Consider the following 17,693-nt stretch of genomic DNA (forward strand, 5'->3'; position numbering starts at 1 on the left):
TGACTCCTGAAATATTTCATCGGCGGCTTAAAAGGCATGTTTTTTTTCCAGTTTCATTAGAAGATTTTCCACATAAATTCAGTCTGACCTGGCCTTGTGATTCTCTTTATTTTTTCTTATTTATGAAGTGATTTTGGGACTTAATTCATTGCGGAGCATGACCAGTAGGCCACTACACCAATCCAGATCACCCATGATCTTAAAGTGTTATCAGAACCCCTTTTCCCCCCAAACTATTAGCAAGCCATAGAAAATATTGAGAGGTTTTTTCTGTGTCCAAGGTTAAGTTATCATAAAGGATTCAAGCAGGAAGTTGACAAGATGCAGCAATAAGAACTTGTTGGAGCTCTTTGAGCTTGCAGTAAGCTAGCCAAAGAAGGACAAGATGAGGGTTAAGTAGTATGTAACTTTCTCCTCAAAAGCTAGAGGGTTAAGTAGTATTACCCCCACTAGATGAGCCAACACACGGTGAATTTGGTTTGACTATTAACTTTTAAGTCAAATGGCTGAAAATGATACAATTGTCCCTACCTAATTAAAATTGAACATTTGTTTTTTGAAAATAATTAGAGCATTCAGTTGCTTGACTTGAAATTTAACTGTCAATCCAAATTGACCGTGTGTTTAAGAAAGAGACCCTAATTGGCTAGACAAGAAGAAGAAAGTAGATGTGAGTTTCTCGGAAACCTACTCTAATATATTAATAGAGTTGACCATTTACATATGGAGAAATTGACAATTTAACATGGGAGATCTCTGCCCGGTGAAGATGTCCGTATTAAAACTCTATGATTTTTATTGGTGAAAAGATAGTCCATCTCGCATAAATATACATGTCGATAAGTTGGGCATTTTGGATTGTGAGAAGATAGGTGATTGCAATTTGCAGGTCAGAAGATCTGGTCTAACTTTTCATTGTAATTTGACAAATCAAGGAATTACTCTGCTTGAATTTATAATAATTTCCTAGTTGAAGTGTGTATGATCAAATTTTACAACCTCTGAGATCACAGTCTCTCTCTCCCTTCTCTTCTCTCCTTCTTTTCCTCCTCTTTCTCTTTCTTCTGGCCTCCTCTATATATCCCATAACCGCCCTCTTTCTCCAACCGCTCCATCCTCTCTAACCGCTCTCCATGATCTTTTTCGTGTCCCACGTCTGCCACTTGTCCAACCGTCTCTCTAGGTATTGTGTTATGGCTACTGTGCTCCTCCTACTTCTTTCCTTAATCCACATCCATTTAGGCCCCCGATACTTCACTGAATTTTATGCCTCACTAGGTTCCGCGGTATATCTCTGTTCCGCGGGCTTGATCCGTCGCTCCCACTCCTTCTCTGGCCGTCATAGGGCAGCTCTCGGCAGTTGTATTACCGCGGACACGATCCGTTACATTAGGTCTCTTCTTCGCTATTCGGCATACGACCCACTTGCCACCTATGACCCCACGTGTCACGAATACGTCCTATACAGATGCCTCTCTTGGTCCCGTTTGATGTTCCGCGATATCGTTTTAAGTCCGCGGATAAATTACGAGACCAAGAAAAATCTCCCCCTTTCTTTTACATCTGTGGCACGTGCACCCATGGCACGTGCGCTATCATTACATCTCGATGTCCGATCCGCCGCGTATCGAGGCACATCATTTTCGGGCAAGCGCGACATCGAACTGCTTTTCCACTTTTCAATGCCCCACGTGTCCCTTGTTTCTTGGTTCTTTTCCCAAATGAAATGACCCTTTTGCCCTTGTCGATTAGTATCCCGCCCAAACCTCTCTCTTCCTTCAAAACCCCTAAACACGTCTCTAAACCTTTTCATTTTCCTCTTCTTCCAGTTTCTTCCACGTTTTTTCCCGTTCTTCATCTTCAGTGGGTCTTCGATTTTGCAAGATTCGAACTTCTCTTTCGTTGCTCTTTGCCGCTTTGCTCCTCAGGTTTGTCCTCCTCCCCTTAGTTCTTGTCATTGTTCCGATTATTCTTTGATCTTTGCACTTTTCAGTGTTTTTAGAAGTTGACTTACTACGTGCTAAAACTCAATAATTCCTTACTCACTGTTTTTTTTTCTTTGAGAATGTCAATCTAGTTCGAGTAGGGATTTCGTTCCAACTTCTAAGACAAGAATTTAAATGATCACAACTGGAATCTACACTTTGGAGAATTAAGTGAGAAGGATTTTATAGATAGATTTTTTACACAAGTTATCTAAAATTTGTAAGTTTGTTTATAGTTAAATGAAAGAGAGAGATAGATAGGAAGGATTAATCCTACTCATGCAAGGCCTAGCTACAAGTCTTTTAGAAACAGTCACTACCATCTCAAATTCCTAACATAATATACCTATCTCTAAACATATCATGCTAGCATGTAGAATTGAAATGATATTTCATCTCACGAAATATCATTCCAACTCCTAGTTCTACTTTACAACAATTGATCGGATAATTGTCAATCTCTCGTCATTTTGGGACGGGGATGAAAAATAGAACCTAAGTCTTTTAAGTAGTGATTTTGGAATCCTAAATTTGTAGCATGATCCTCACATGAGCATCATTAACCCTCACCTTGGGAGAGTTTTAGCTCATGATCCTAGGATTGAATTAAACTACAAGAAGATATGTGAAATGAAAAAGAAAGAGAATGAAACAAAGAAAACTACAACCTGTTTACCTAAATGAAGAAGAGTTTATTAAAACTAGAGAGAGTTCCCCATTAACAAGTTCTGAAGCTTTTCTCTAAAAACTAAGAACTAAAAAAACCAAATTAAAGACATGGATGTAAATGAGAAGTAAAAAGTCAAGGAAGTAAAAGCTTCCAACTCCCAAAATCAGCCCCCTTTACATAAGAGAGCCTTTTTCTCTTCTCCCAAAGCGTGAAACACTCTCCCTCTCATTTATTTTTCACTTATCCACAACTAACCCCCATTTGACACCTTTCATTTTTTTTTAGATAATCATCACCTAAATCCAACTAACTCATTAACTTCATGCAAGGTGTCAAATTTGCACCAATTATTTGCACCTTTGTCTTGACTTGCATGATGACTCATCAAATCTTATGGGCCCGCTTAGTGGGTCCACGTCAAATGTCGATGGCAGTCCGGTCTTTTGACATTTTTACAACTTCCCCGCCTATTTGTAGAGTTCATCGACTGATCGTCGGAGCAGCTCACTCGTCGCGATTCGAGTCCCGGTTCAAGAGATATGAGCTTCGAAGTTTGATGCTTCGTGCCGCGTAATCCCGTTTAACCGGATTACGTACTATTTGAGTCTTTGGGCTTTAGTCCGAATTTGTTGGGCTTCACATGGGCTTGATCGGAAGGCATGTGTATACTCCTATTCCGTGCTTAAATCTTTGGCTTTATCATAATTTTTACATTAGTTGCTCAAACCCGCAAAAGCCGCGAAGATCGCGATTATTTCATGATTATTAAACACAAAATTGACCCGAACCGTATGTCTCTACGGGTTTTATAATACGTTTTGGGTGCTTATCATTCTTCATCGTTTTACTGTTCCCATTTCTCTTCTTCCATAGCCTATTTTCTCTATTGTTCTTCAGTTTAGGGCTTCTCCGTTGTTTAATTTAGTCATGTCTGAGTCCGAATCGATGAGTTCCTCAGCTACCCGACCTGATGGATCGGAGTCCTCCGCTCACAGATCTAGCGGTCACACTGTGGACATATCGACTCGCGGCCGCCTACGCTAGCCACAATCCGCGGAACCTTCCACCTCGGGAAGGAAAGCCACTCTGCCTCCCCCATCCTACCACTGTAGGCCCAACTTAGATGCGCGTTAAAGTTTATGGCATCCCCGCCAACGTGATCCTTGAGCACGTGCACGGCGCCTCCCATTTCACCGCATCTAGTCCCACCGTGTCCGGTTGTCTCATTGCAACTTGTTGGTCGGATAAGGCGATGGAACTGCGATTTCCCTTAACTCTCTCCTTGTCGGTATGTAACCACTTCAACATCCCCCCCGCCAAGGCATTGGTAACTTTTTGGCGATCTTATATGCCGCAGATCATTACAATAAAACCAATTCTCCCAAAATCCAACTCTGCGATATGATAGCTCACTACTATATAAAGAAGAGTACCAAATTTGGTAGTGTAGGATATCAGTCTTTCTGTACCCGTCCGCAGAAGAAGTCCTTTGTCCTCCACCTTACTACCTCTGATAAAGTGTGGCATCATTATCCGTTATATATGTCCGGTAATTTTCTGTCCGCGGATCTTCCCTCTGACATTTCTCTAAGGCATCTCACTTTCCTTTCTAGTGGTACGTCAAACTTTTTATTAAGCGTGCTTTCGTTCCCCGACTTTACTTTTTAACTTGTCTTTCTTTTGTACCACAGGTTGGAGCCCAGATTCGCGATCCAAACTTTACAACGGTGTCTACTCAGCTATTTTTCAAAAACTCCGTGACTTGGGAAGTGGACAGAGTGAAGTCCTCGGCATAGATCCAGAAAAGGGCCATCCTCTTCTCCTTGATCCTTCGTTGAAAAATATTGGTCCGTATCAAGGTCCACTTTATCGCCCAGCCCCTCCCAAAGAGAGACTCCCCAAAGCCTCTCCTCGCCCAAAGAGAAAGCCCTACAAATCTTTTAAGTATACTAACAAGATATCGCACTCCAGAGTCGTAGCCCAACGTTTTGCCGCTGCGTCCAAGTCCCATCCCCCTGCTCCATATACCGCCCCCTCTTCCTACTCTGCTGTAGCGGATTGGGAAGACGACTTAGATCAACCTTCCTCCCCAGTTCAAGAAGCTGCCATGGCCTCTTCCAAACTCAAATTGTGGGATAGTGATTCTGAAGGGGATGAACCCGTTGAAGTTACCGCTAAGAGCCCTCCCCGCTAAAAGGCTGGGGACTGCAGGTAACCCCAATGGAGCTGCTTTGCCGTCTTGCCGCCTCTTGTTTTTCGCCGCCCTTTTATAAATTCCCAGCCATCTGGGTCAGTGCCTCCTGGTGTACCTGATATATGGCAACCTCAGTTCAGGGCTAGAGATCGCGAAGTTACTATACGCGACTCGGCCTTGGACAATCCCTCTGTTGCTGCGTCTCTTTTCTTCAGCTCTCATCTGCCCAAAGATCAAGCATATGGCGATTCTGGCAGCTTTGCGTCTCATAGAACATCCATATACCACGGTTGGGAAAAGGTATTATTCTGTCTCTTGCACCTTCTTAGTCTTTTTAACACTTTGATAACCCGTGACCCTTCTCAGTTGAGTTTGGATATTGGTTATGTGATCCACGGCCTCACCAACACGCTGGACTCTATGGAGACCATGAAGCAGGAGATTGAAGGACCTGATGGCTGGAAGGCCAAATATGCTGCGTTGGAAAAAGATCGCGATGCTCTTCGAATTGTGGCCGTGAAGGCCCAAAAGGCGCTTCAAGTGGCCGAAGAGCAGCACCGTGACTATGTTTCAGGTGTTTCATCCAAGCTGGAGAGCCAGAAAGAGGCAGCTAAGGTCGCCACTCAGGTTGCCGTAGATAAAGCTGTCCAAGAGGCCGCAGACCGTTTTTGTAGCCTTGCGGAGAAGAAGATTAGCCGCGAACTTAAACAACAGCTCGAAGAACTCTCTGCAGCCGGCCGCCTCCTTCCTGTTCAGAGTGCAGATCCTCAAATAGCGCGCCCTCCAACTGTTTCATCAATTTCAACTCCTTCTTCGGTTCCATCCCCAACTGAAGTCGTTAATTCAGTGAAGCCTGCACCCATTGTCGTGGATATTCCCCCTCCTGATGCCGGTGAAGTGGAATTAGTGCCTGCCCCCCAGAATGTGGGCGAAGGGCCTCAGTAATTTCTTTGAATTCCTATTGATGTTTTGTACTTAGAATGTTTCCCCCTGTACTTTTGAGATTTTGTCATTCCCACTTTGACAGTACTTGATTGTAACATCTATTCCACCTGGTTTCTGAGAATGGCCAGCAGGTCTTTAATGTTAAACACTTTGCAATCTAGAGTTCCCCTCTTTACCATTGTATATATCTCTGTTAATTTAATTCTCAGTTGACTTGTACTCGAAATTTGCAGTAGGTGCACCGATATGAGTGTTTGTATTAAGCTGTGAAGCCTAATGGAACACTGATTCGTACAATCTTGTTGATAGTGACGTATAGTCCGCGAAGGGGCTCCCGCTTTCTCGGGCCGCACGGGAAGCTGGAGGGGCAACTCGGCTTGCCCCCAAATTGATTCGGACATGTAGTCCGCGAAGGGCGGCTCCCCCGCTTTCTCGGGACGGTACGTAGCACGGAGGGGCAACTTCGGCTTGCCCCAAGTTGATTCGGACATGTCGTCCGCGAAGGCTCCTCCTCCCCGCTTTATCGGACGGCTATGAAGCATGGAGGGGCAACTCAGCTTGCCCCCAAGTTGATTCGGACATGTAGTCCGCGTAGGGCTCCTCCCCCGCTTTCTTAGGCGGCTGCGAAGCTGGAGGGGCAACTTCGGCTTTGCCCCAAGTTGATTCGGACATGTAGTCCGCAAAGGGGCTCCTCCCCGCTTTCTCGGGCCGGTACGTGAAGCTTGGAGGGGGCAACTCAGCTTGCCCCCAAGTTGATTCGGACATGTAGTCCGCGAAGGGGCTCCTCCCCCCCGCTTTCTCAGACGGCTGTGAAGCCTGGAGGGGCAACTCAGCTTGCCCCCAAGTTGATTCGGACATGTAGTCCATTCCTCCCCCTCGCTTCTCGGTGGCCAGTGAAGCTGGAGGGCAACTTCAAAATGCCCCCAAGTTGATTCGGACATGTAGTCCAGCGAAGGTCTCCCCCTCCGGCTTTTCACGGGCGGCCAAGCGAAGCTGGAGGGCGACTTCGGCTTGCCCCCAACTTGATTTGGATTTCGTTCATCAAACTTCCTTCTGCTTTCCATACTAACTATACAGTAGAAGGACTTGTTTTATTCATGGATAAAAATATACTGTACCAGATATTACACTCTGACCCTCATATCTCACTTGAAAACTACACAAGGCTTTCACTATGGTAAATTTTCAACATTTTTACATTCCACGGTTTGTCAATCTTTTTCCCTGCTGAAGTCTGTAGCTTATAAGTCCCAGAAGTTCCCTTTTCCGTCACGACATATGGGCCCTCCCAGTTAGGCCCCAGTTTGCCGTCGTTCTCCTTCCTGGTGGCAAGCGTAACCCGTCGCAGCACCTGATCCCCAACATTGAAAGTTCGCGGCTTCATCTTTTTATCATACTGTCTCTGTAACTTCCGATGATATTCTTCCAGACGAATGCGCGCCATTTCTCTTTTTTCCTCTATGAAGTTCAACTCCGTGGTTAAAATCCCCTCATTTTTGCCTGACTCCACTGCGCTGGTTCTTGTTGATTTCTCTATCATTTCCACCGGAATCACGGCTTCTACTCCATACGCCATTGAGAATGGTGATTCATTTGTATGTATGTTGTTCGCGGTGTTGTCGCGGTAAGCCCATAGCACATGATGCAACCGGTCAAAATTATGCTCCTTTTTCCCTCCAACTTCCCTCTTAAGATTATCTATTATGATTTTGTTCGAAGCCTCTGCCTGTCCATTCCCCTCCGGATTGTATGGGGCTGAGAACCCCTGCTTCACTTTAAACGCCTGAAGGAACTTTCGTACCTTTCCCCCAGTAAATTGTGTTCCATTATCCGCGATGACGGTATGTGGCAATCCAAACCTACAATTTATATTCTCCCACAGAAATTTGTTCACATTTTCTTCCTTGACTTGTTGTAGTGCCACTCCTTCCACCCACTTTGTAAAATAATCAGTTGCTGCCAACATAAATCTCCTCTTGCCGCTTGCTGTTGGCAGGGCCCCTACTATATCCATCGCCCACATGGCGAATGGCCACGGACTAAACACACTGTGCAGTGGCTCTGCTGGAGCATGTATCAGCGGTGCAAATCTCTGACATTTTTCACACCCCTTTGCATGTCCTACTGCATCCCTTTTCATATGTGGCCAAAAATACCCCTGTGAGATCAATCGGTGTGTGGTCGTGCGCCCAGCAGAATGACTTCCGCAGTCGCCTTCATGTACCTCAGCCAGAACTTCTTTAATCTGCGGCGGCCCTATGCATTTTAACATTGGTCCGCTAAAACTTCTCCTATACAGCTCCCCATCGAGTAAAGTGTATCTTTGGCTCACCTGTTCCATTCTCAAGCGTTTTCCCGTTTATTTTTCTATCTCCACTCCCATCAAGAAAGCTTTGATGGGTGTTATCCAACTGGGTTCCATATCAGCGACAAGGCAGACATCTTCATCTTCCGTGGTACTAGGCTTGCTCAACACCCTTACTTCAATTGATCTTCCCTCTATCCCTGGTAGTACTGCGGCGACATATGCCAATGCATCGGCATGTCTATTTTCACCACGGTTCAAATGTGCAAACTTAATATTCTTGAACTTACGTGCTTTTCTCTGCAAGACTTCCAAGTATCTCGCCATCCTCAGGCGGCGCCCATGAATCCTCCATTCACTTGACACACCACTAGGTTAGAATCCGAGTAAACAGACAGTTCACTCACTCCTAAATCTTGGGCCATACCCAAACCTGCTATCACTGCTTTGTACTCAGACTCATTGTTGGAAGCCGCAAATCCCAGTTTCATCGATAATTCCAGCCTATTGTTCTCAGGAGTCACCAGGGACGCCTATTCCGTTCCACAGTATCAGTAGCGAACGATCCGCGAAAACTCTCCAACCATTCACAGCATCCCATGGATCCAATGGGTGCGTGGTTAAAGCTCCTTCGCGATCCATGACCATTTCCTCTCCCCACATTGGGTCCTCGGTGAATTACGCTAACACCTCCCCATCGCCATTGCCTTTTCCGCGGTTACGATGCGGTGCATCGTATTTCGTAGCAACCGAGTATTACTGCCCACTTCATTCTTCCTTCTTCTTCCCTCAACGCGCAGCGAGAGGCGGGTTTGTTATCACCACCACGGAATGAGCTTGAAATAAGGTTTCAATTTTAGTCTTTGAAAAACCGATGCCAAAGCGTATTTCTCAATTCTCATGTCGGGTTTCTGCGTCCAACATGGTCTTACTCTGAAAGTAAACGGGTTTTTCTATCTTTTCAACGATTCGCACCAATACCGAGCTCACCGCGTACTCTGACACCCCCAGATACAAATGCAGTTTTTCCCCTTGTTCCGGCCGCGACAAAAGTGGTGCTTTACCTAAATAACTCTTCAACTCCTGGAAGGCTCCCTCACATTCCGCGGTCCATTGGAAGTCTTGTGTTTTCCTCAACGATCGATCTGGCCAGGTGATTAGACATTTGTCTGATGATTTAGAAATAAACCGATTTAGTGCCGCGACTCTTCCCGCTAAACTTTGTACCTCCTTCACATTTTGCGGGGACGGCATATCTATCAGTGATCTAATTTGTTCTGGATTTGCCTCTATACCGCGGTGTGTTACTATGTAACCCAAGAACTTTCCAGACCCTACTCCAAAGGTACACTTCTCGGGGTTAAGCTTCAGCTGGTGCCTTCGTAGTATGTGAAAAATTTCCTGAAGACCTTCCAAGTGTTCATCTTCTGACATGCTCTTTTCCACCATATCATCAATATATATCTCCATCCCCTTCCGAATTTTCCCTTGGAACATTTTTTCTCCTACCCGTTGAAATGTTGCCCCAGCATTTTTTAACCCAAAGGGCATCCTGGTGTAACAGTAGGTGCCCACCTCTACCACGAACGTGGTCTTTTCCTGATTTGGGCCGTACATGGCGACCTGATTGTATCCCATGGAGGCGTCCATGAAAGAGAACACCTTGAATCCGGCCGTTCGGTCCACTAGCTCATCCACCCGCGACATAGGGTAACAATCTTTCGGACACTCCTTGTTCACGTCCGTAAAGTCCACGCACATTCTGACTTTGCCATTCTTTTTCGTAACCGCGACCACGTTGGACAACCATTCCGTGTATTCTACCTCCCTTATTATCCCCGCCCCTTTCAGTCGAATAACCTCCTCGCGAATCGCTTCCGCGTACTTCGGACGTATGCTTCTCATCTTTTGGCGAACTGGCTTAGCACCCTCATTCATGTGCAAATGATGACATGCAAACTCTGGATCCAAACCTATGATATCCTCTATCACCCACGCAAACACGTCTGAGTTTTCAGTTAAGAACTGCACAAGTTTATTTTTCCATTCTCTTTGCAAGTCGGTTCCTACGGATGTAAATTTCTCATCGTCTCCTACCCCCAGGTTAACAACTTCAACCGCATCCAACGTTTTCGGACCCAATGGCGGCTCGGATCTGATTGCCTCTGCCGCTTCCTGTAATTGCTACGCCACTCCTTGTTCATGAGACGGCCCCTCTCCTTCTGTTCCGCGGACCAAACTCTTCGCAGTTACCTGCTGTATACTCTGCGCGGCCACTTGATCCCCCTTGATTTCATATGTTCCCCCTTTCGTGGGAAAGCGGATCACCTGGTAATACATCGATGGAATGGCCTTCATTTCATGAATCCATTTTCTCCCTAAAATCGCATTATATTGTGAACGGTGTCCACCACCATGAACCTAGTGAACCGCGATCGCCGGTCCTCTGCTGTCCGCGGGGGCGTTAACTCCCAACGGCTCTGTCATACTACCGTTGAATCCATACAAATTGGTTTTATGGAGCCTTCAACTGGTTTAAATCGATGTTCATCTCCTCCATGGCCCCTTTGAACAACAAATCCACCGGAATCGCCCATGATCCTATCAACACCGCCGAACTAGGTAATTTCCCATCGCTATGGTAATTACCAAGGCATCCTCATGCGGCGAAATTACCGACTCTAAATCCTTCGGGGTGAACATTATGCTCCCGTCTATCATCGCGGCTCCACTAACTAACCGCGGTATGCTCACCACCTCACACACCTGTCCGTAGACTTCTTGCCTTCTCATTTTATCACGTATTATGTATTCCTACCCAGCGTCTCTCCACTGAAAATGACATTGATAGTTCCCAAGATTCTAGCCGGGGCTGGCACTCTCTCAGCTTGGTGAACTTCTGCAACAAACTCTCTGAGCATTCCCCTTTCTATCATCCTTTCTACTAGCCATTTCAAGGCGTAACACTCATTGTAGTATGGTTTTCGACTTGATGATACTTTCGCTGAATGGTTTCCTTCTATCTCTCGGGATACTTCTCGCGCCCCTCATAATATCGGGTTCCCCTTGATTAGAGGCAAGATTTCCTCTAAAGGTGCGCTAAGAGGCGCCTTTCCAACTCACGGTATGACTTCCTCTCTCGTATGTCTCTTCTACCCCGATCTCCTGTCCTCTCCGGACCTCGGCTCTCCCCTTTGTAAGATCCCCTCTCCTTGTCCTCTATCTTTCTTTTTTACCCTTCCGGTCTTCTCTCAACCTCTTGCCTTTGCTTTTCCGATTTCTTACGCTGCGTTCTTTGCATTATATCCTCATATCGTATGTATTTTTCTACTTTCGGGTATAGTGCGTGCAAAGTAGTAATTTCGATTTTGGAGACCGACTCATGGACCCTCGTTCCTGACCTCAATCCGTGCTGGAAAGCTATGACCGCCGTATGCTCGTCCAAATTTTCCACTCTTAGCGTCTCTTCCTTGAACCTACATAAAAACTCTCTTAACGATTCTGCGGACCTTTGTTTAATATTGAATAAAGCTGCGATATCGACCACACTTCTCTTATGGTGAATGAAGTGGTCGATAAATGCGCGCTCCAATTCTTCAAACACTTTGATGCTCCATGAAACCAACCTCATAATACCAATCGAAATCATCTGGCCAGCCCATCATACTTACTCTCTCTGCCATAACGACATTTCTTTGCCGAAAATGGTGCAAATGATCGATTGGGTCTCCTTTCCCCGTCGTCACCGCTTCAAATCTGGGTGGGGAGAACCTCTTAGGTACCGAATTCCATATTGAATCGCGGTATTTTACCGAGGCTCGCTACCTCTTTCGAAATGACTCACGGTTCACTTTTTCTGCCACCCGGTTCACTTCCCTATCTTTCTCGATCATGGCCTGAACTACCTCCAAAGTGATACCCGCCGTTGGTTCGACGTCCGGAGGCGGGTACTCCACATTCTCCCCCTCTACTTCACTGCCCCTAGGCTCCCCTAGCTCTGTTTCCCCCCGGGTAGTCTCCCTGTCCTTCCTCAACTCGTCATTTTCATTTCTCAGCCTAACTACCTCTTCCTACAGAAGTCTGGTGGCGTCAGCCGCCATATCTGATAATTCTTCCTCTCCTACCCCCTCCAACCCAGCGCTCTCCACTTCAATTCCTCAAAGTCTTCTCTAACTGCTCCTTTCTTAGGTCTTCCTACACCTCTTTTTGCTATAGTGGCCATTTTCTCCTACGAGTTCCCCACAGACGGCGCCAAAAATGTATGATCAAATTTTACAACCTCTGAGATCACAGTCTCTCTCTCTTACTCTCTCTCTCTCTCTTCTCTTCTCTCCTTCTTTTCCTCCTCTCTCTCTTTCTTCTGGCCTCCTCTATATATCCCATAACCGCCCTCTTTCTCCAACCGCTCCATCCTCTCTAACCGCTCTCCATGATTTTTTTCGTGTCCCACGTCTGCCACTTGTCCAACCGTCTCTCTAGGTATTGTGTTCTGGCTACTGTGCTCCTCCTACTTCTTTCCTTAATCCACATCCATTTAGGCCCCCGATACTTCATCAATTTTATGCCTCACTAGGTTCCGCGGTATATCTCTGTTCCGCGGGCTTGATCCGTCGCTCCCACTCCTTCTCTGGCCGTCATAGGGCAGCTCTCGGCAGTTGTATTACCGCGGACACGATCCGTTACATTAGGTCTTTTCTTCGCTATTCGGCATACTACCCACTTGCTACCTATGACCCCACGTGTCACGAATACGTCCTATACAAAGTGAAAGTTGTTAAACATTGTATTGTGAAGCACCAGTACTAAAAGTGCATGTGAGATCGAGATACAAAATAAATAAATTAAGAACTGTGCCAAATAATCATATGATAAGAAATAAACAAATAAACATTTATTGAATTAAAATGACGAGTGATATTCACTCGTTCACTCAAAAAAAAAACACTGTAAGTATACATGTTCGCTACCAAGGATCTAACCATGGATGCCAGGTTGATCCACAAAAACGGGGGAAGAAGTACAACAATTGGTGCAAAGAAGTACCCAACAATCTACTAATAAGACTACCTCTTACCCGAGGCAGTAAAATTTAGAATTCTAGTAATTCTATAAAAAAAAACACACGCCATGCCTATTCACATGCGTCGTTGTTGAACTTGGCACTGCATGTCAGTAATCACACTGGAGTCGCCAAAAGGGTAAGGATTCCAAACTTAACTTATTCCTCGCATAGAGGTTTTACTTACACGCTTTTAATGGCGTATCCTAAACTGCACGAACAAGAGGAGAGTGCGGGATAGGCGAATGAGGAGTCAACACACGTGGTGTCATCATGGATTCTTCACATCTCAATGAAGAGAAGCTGAGACGAAGATTGTTCCTCCAGCGATGGGTCTTAACCGGAGTCTCTGCCTCCTTGCTTTGTAGTACAAATGTTCTTATCCTCCGAAGAGCAACTTCCACGGTCTCATTGTCCATATTCGCGAAGCAAACTCTAAACCATCCCGGTTCGGAACAATGGAAAGATGAACCCGGTGAGACATTAAGCTTGACTTCATTGATTATCACACGCCATAACTTCATTTCTTCTTCAAATGTTGGTTCCTTCATTAGTTTCCGAAGATCCATCCAGAAAAATAAGCCTGCGTTGCTCTTCAGACTACCTATGCCAAATTGTGCGAGTCCGCGGGTTATAGTCGTGTGTCTCAGTGCTAGTCTCTTTGCAGACTCCGCAATGTACCTTTCAACAAAGTCATTATCAGACAACATTGAGGCGATCAGGTGTTGAGTCTGCGTAGAGACCAATCCGAAACTAGACATTTTTCTAGCACAAGAAACAACTTCTTTGTTGTAAGAGTATATTATGCCAACTCTGAAGCCTGGAAGTCCCATATCTTTTGAAAGACTATATAGAATGTGTACGAGGTTCTTATTGCAATCCACCTCTTCTTCTAGTATCTCAGATATGCTGACAAAATCAGGCTGGCTGAAAACTGTGGCTGCATATATCTCATCACTGACTAAGTGAATGCTCTTTTCATTGATGAATCTCACTATACTTCTTAGTGTTTCTCTATTGAGGGTAGTGCCCAATGGGTTTGATGGGTTGTTTATTAGCACTCCCTTCACTTTGAGTCCTGCATATTGAGCTTTCTTATATGCAGCTTCTAGTGCAGTTATGGTGAGAGTGAAATTGTTGGAGCTCTCACGAACGACAGGAACCAATTGAACCCCTGTCCGCCAACAAAAATCTCGATCGAATCTGCAGAACAAATCAAACTTGTGTAAGTGAATAGATTAGAAAGTATGTAAAAAGAAGTTACATGAATTGCTGAATTAGTATGTACTTCCAAGGGGAAAAAAAAAGAAAAAAAATGTTGTGTACTATATACTACTACTAGTCGTCGAGGTTGTTTAGAGTTGCACATTATTTTGTTTGACACTTACCCTCGACCCGACTTACTGTATTCTGACTCAAGGCTCAACTTGGATGAAACTTTGCCTTCTACCAATCAACTAAAACAATTCTTTGAGTGAAACAAGTCAAATCATTGAGATCTCTTAATCATTCCTCTGTCCTATTAATTATCAGGGGAAATTCTTATGGAAACTTCGGATATGTTTATTGTACTGAATTTATCATGTAGGGTCCTACCTATGCCCAACTTGCTCTGAAATATGCACGTCAAGTTCCCCCAAGTGATTTTCCATTTTTTCAAACTGATTCTTAATAGGTCCTTATCATTTAACATTAGTAATTAATAAGGTTATCAATTATATATTGGATGTGAATGTACAAGAAAAATTGTCGACCACACGAGCTAGCGTTAATATTTGAAAATAAAATAGTAGTGTTTTTTATAGGATTCTACTTGACTTTCAAATGATGATAGCTGGAAACAAAGTTAACAAAGTTACTTGACTTTCATATAAACCTAAAAAGTAAGTTGAAAACAACTAATAATTCAGTTGACTAATTGCTAAAAGAAAGTAATGCAATAGCATATTCTAGCTATATATATTCAATTCAAAGTAACTTTCATACGAGGGAAAGTGAAAGTGATGCTTACCCTGGATAATAAGGTGATGGGACCAGAAATGCATCACCAGGGTCAGCTAGACAAAAGGAGATGGTCTCGGCAGCACCAGTTGCTCCACCACTCATAACTATGTTGTCTGGATCAAATGTCACCTTATTTCCTCTCACTCTCCCCATAAACTTTGCAACAGCCTGTAGATCATCAGAAACATTGTTAATTAAATGGCTATTAACAGTGCAACAGGGGTCGAGAAAGACAAAGCTTCCTCACAAGTTCTCGTGTGTTAATTCAGGAGTTACAGGAATTGGATTGTTAAGACAACCTAATACTACTCAGATGCACACGTAAATTGTTTTTACATTGCCGGACCCTGATCTGCAGGGCGTAGCAGGTTCGGTTGCAATCCAAACAGAATCATGGTAGTGTCATGTTTTCATCTTATAAAATCCGACACTGGCTGAGTGGTAGTGTGACACAGTAACCACGTAACCATATTTTTCTATAATTTTGTAACTTTATGGAAAAAGACACTAGCAAAGTCTACGTACTCGACATGAACGTATCAATACAATTTTGAAAGAATGGTGATTCGATTAGGTGTTATAATTCAAAGATAGGGTCATGTGATTTTGTCGTGTACTGCTTGAACAGAAAGAGACTTGTGTTGCTTTCAAAGCGTTGCACAAGTCCAACTTTATTTCCAGGTCAGATCACGCGCAGAGCCCTCTTCCCCGTACGTGTATATTCAAAATGCCTGAGAGAAAATTCTGTCGGTTAGGTATATTTCCAATACGGGGAAGAGGGACGCGACCAACCGCATTGGTGTAGGTGATCTCATCTCCTAGCCTACAAGAGAGAATGATCCAAACAGGTCCCTTATATGGAACGGTTATACCTAATGTGAGCACATAAGTAATTATTAGCTCAAGAGTACCGACTCATTCAGTTCTCATGGGCTAGACATAACATGACATTGTGTGCAATGCTCTGCAAAGGCTTGAGCCCCATTTTGTCAAATGGGCGGTACATGAACAGATGAGACTTGGCAAATATTACTGCAGTTGCAGTAGGCTTTCCTCTATGGTATTAGACTTCATCGACTGACATTGGGAAGCATATGAACACAATTCTAACCCAAGGGTACGGTGTCATTACAATTGTATTTTCATATATCCCTCTGTCGAAAAATGATCTGGTGTCTAGGTGCCGCTGAATATTACACTGGCCTGGGATACGAGAAGTGTTTATTCGGCAGCATTTAGGCACCAGAGAAGCGCTCGCAGCTTCTGGACAGGTCGCCACTTTCAAGACATACTAATTTAAAACTGACAGAGCGAAAGAGAGAAATCAGAAAAGTGATGTATTGCATACATTTCTGAAGGCTGCCAAGCCATGATAATCTTGAAATAGTGCAGTCTCCTTGAACTCATCAACACCTTCACTAGTACAAATTGAAGCCTCTGGATGTCCCTTAAGCCATTCTTCAATCAAGTCAAAGCAAAGCTGCAAATCAACAAAAAAAAAACCATTTGTAAATAAAACCAAACTACTCTTCTCCGTACTTTTCCTACACAACACAAACAACATGAATAATAAATGCAAACCTGATTTTCTGCAAGACCCATTTGAATAACACCATGAGGATTGTTGGTAGGATGAAAAGGATTACTATCATAAGCTTTCCAACCATCAAAGTAAGGAGAGTTTTCACCATGACCATCATTAGTAGCCATCTTCGAAAGAAGGTTTCGGTTGTTTGAAGACAAGCCCATTGTTCCAATAATGTATCCAATATCAAAGCAACTTAGATATGGATGAGTTACCAAAACAAAACTTGGATTTGGATGAGAAATAATAATATGGACACAAGTGATCAGTTATATATAGTTGGTGAATGACAATAGTATTCAAAGTTCAAACTTCCAACTTAAAAGCAGAATCTAACAAATTAAATGGATATAAATAATGTTATGTTGGTCAGTCTTAGTCGTTGCTTGGATTGCACGTACACTTTCACTCTGTTAATATAAATTTGGGTTAACTAGTATTACCCCCCACTAGATGAGCCAATTAGGATTTTCCCCCCCCCACTAGATGGGAAATTAGGTCAAAGTGGGTTGACCTTTTTTTTGTGTGTGTATTTAGAGGAATTCCCATCTAGTGTTTCATCTACACTTTTATAAATTTTCTAGCACGTGAAGGCCTTAGAGAATTCTAGTGTTTCATACATTTTTACTTCTTTGGTGGGAGATGTGGGGTGAGGTGCCTGTCAGCTGACTAGTAGAAATTTGGTTTTGAATTTACTTGTATAGTACAGGAAGATTTGGTGCATAATGAAGCTTCATCAGAAGTTCATGTGCAGAAATACTATTTCGACAAATATAATGCAACTCTTGGGGAGGACAGAGGGTGGAATTATTTCTGTTGACTATTTTTTGTTTTAGGTAGGCGGTTTGGATTTTGGACTTTTCACTACCTTTTGATGAATATATGTCGAGTCGTATTTTCTACTTGGGAGTGTTCCTAGCAACTTCATTATGAGAAGTTTCATAAT

General features: G+C 43.9%; 1 protein-coding gene across 1 annotated transcript; it reads right to left on the reverse strand.

The window, feature by feature from the left end:
* Positions 1–12,965: 12,965 nt before the first annotated feature.
* On the reverse strand, positions 12,966–17,131 carry LOC147495082 (1-aminocyclopropane-1-carboxylate synthase-like). The gene is made up of 4 exons (XM_086569574.1): positions 16,744–17,131; positions 16,511–16,642; positions 15,170–15,330; positions 12,966–14,361 (listed from the first exon to the last, which is right to left on the reverse strand). Exons 1-4 carry the CDS (start codon positions 16,909–16,911, stop codon positions 13,365–13,367), a joined length of 1,458 nt encoding a protein of 485 aa, XP_086425700.1. The 5' UTR covers positions 16,912–17,131; the 3' UTR covers positions 12,966–13,364.
* Positions 17,132–17,693: the final 562 nt, after the last annotated feature.

The sequence above is a fragment of the Coptis chinensis genome, chromosome 6, assembly GCF_015680905.1.
Source record: "Coptis chinensis isolate HL-2020 chromosome 6, ASM1568090v1, whole genome shotgun sequence".
Classification (NCBI taxonomy): Eukaryota; Viridiplantae; Streptophyta; class Magnoliopsida; order Ranunculales; family Ranunculaceae; genus Coptis; species Coptis chinensis.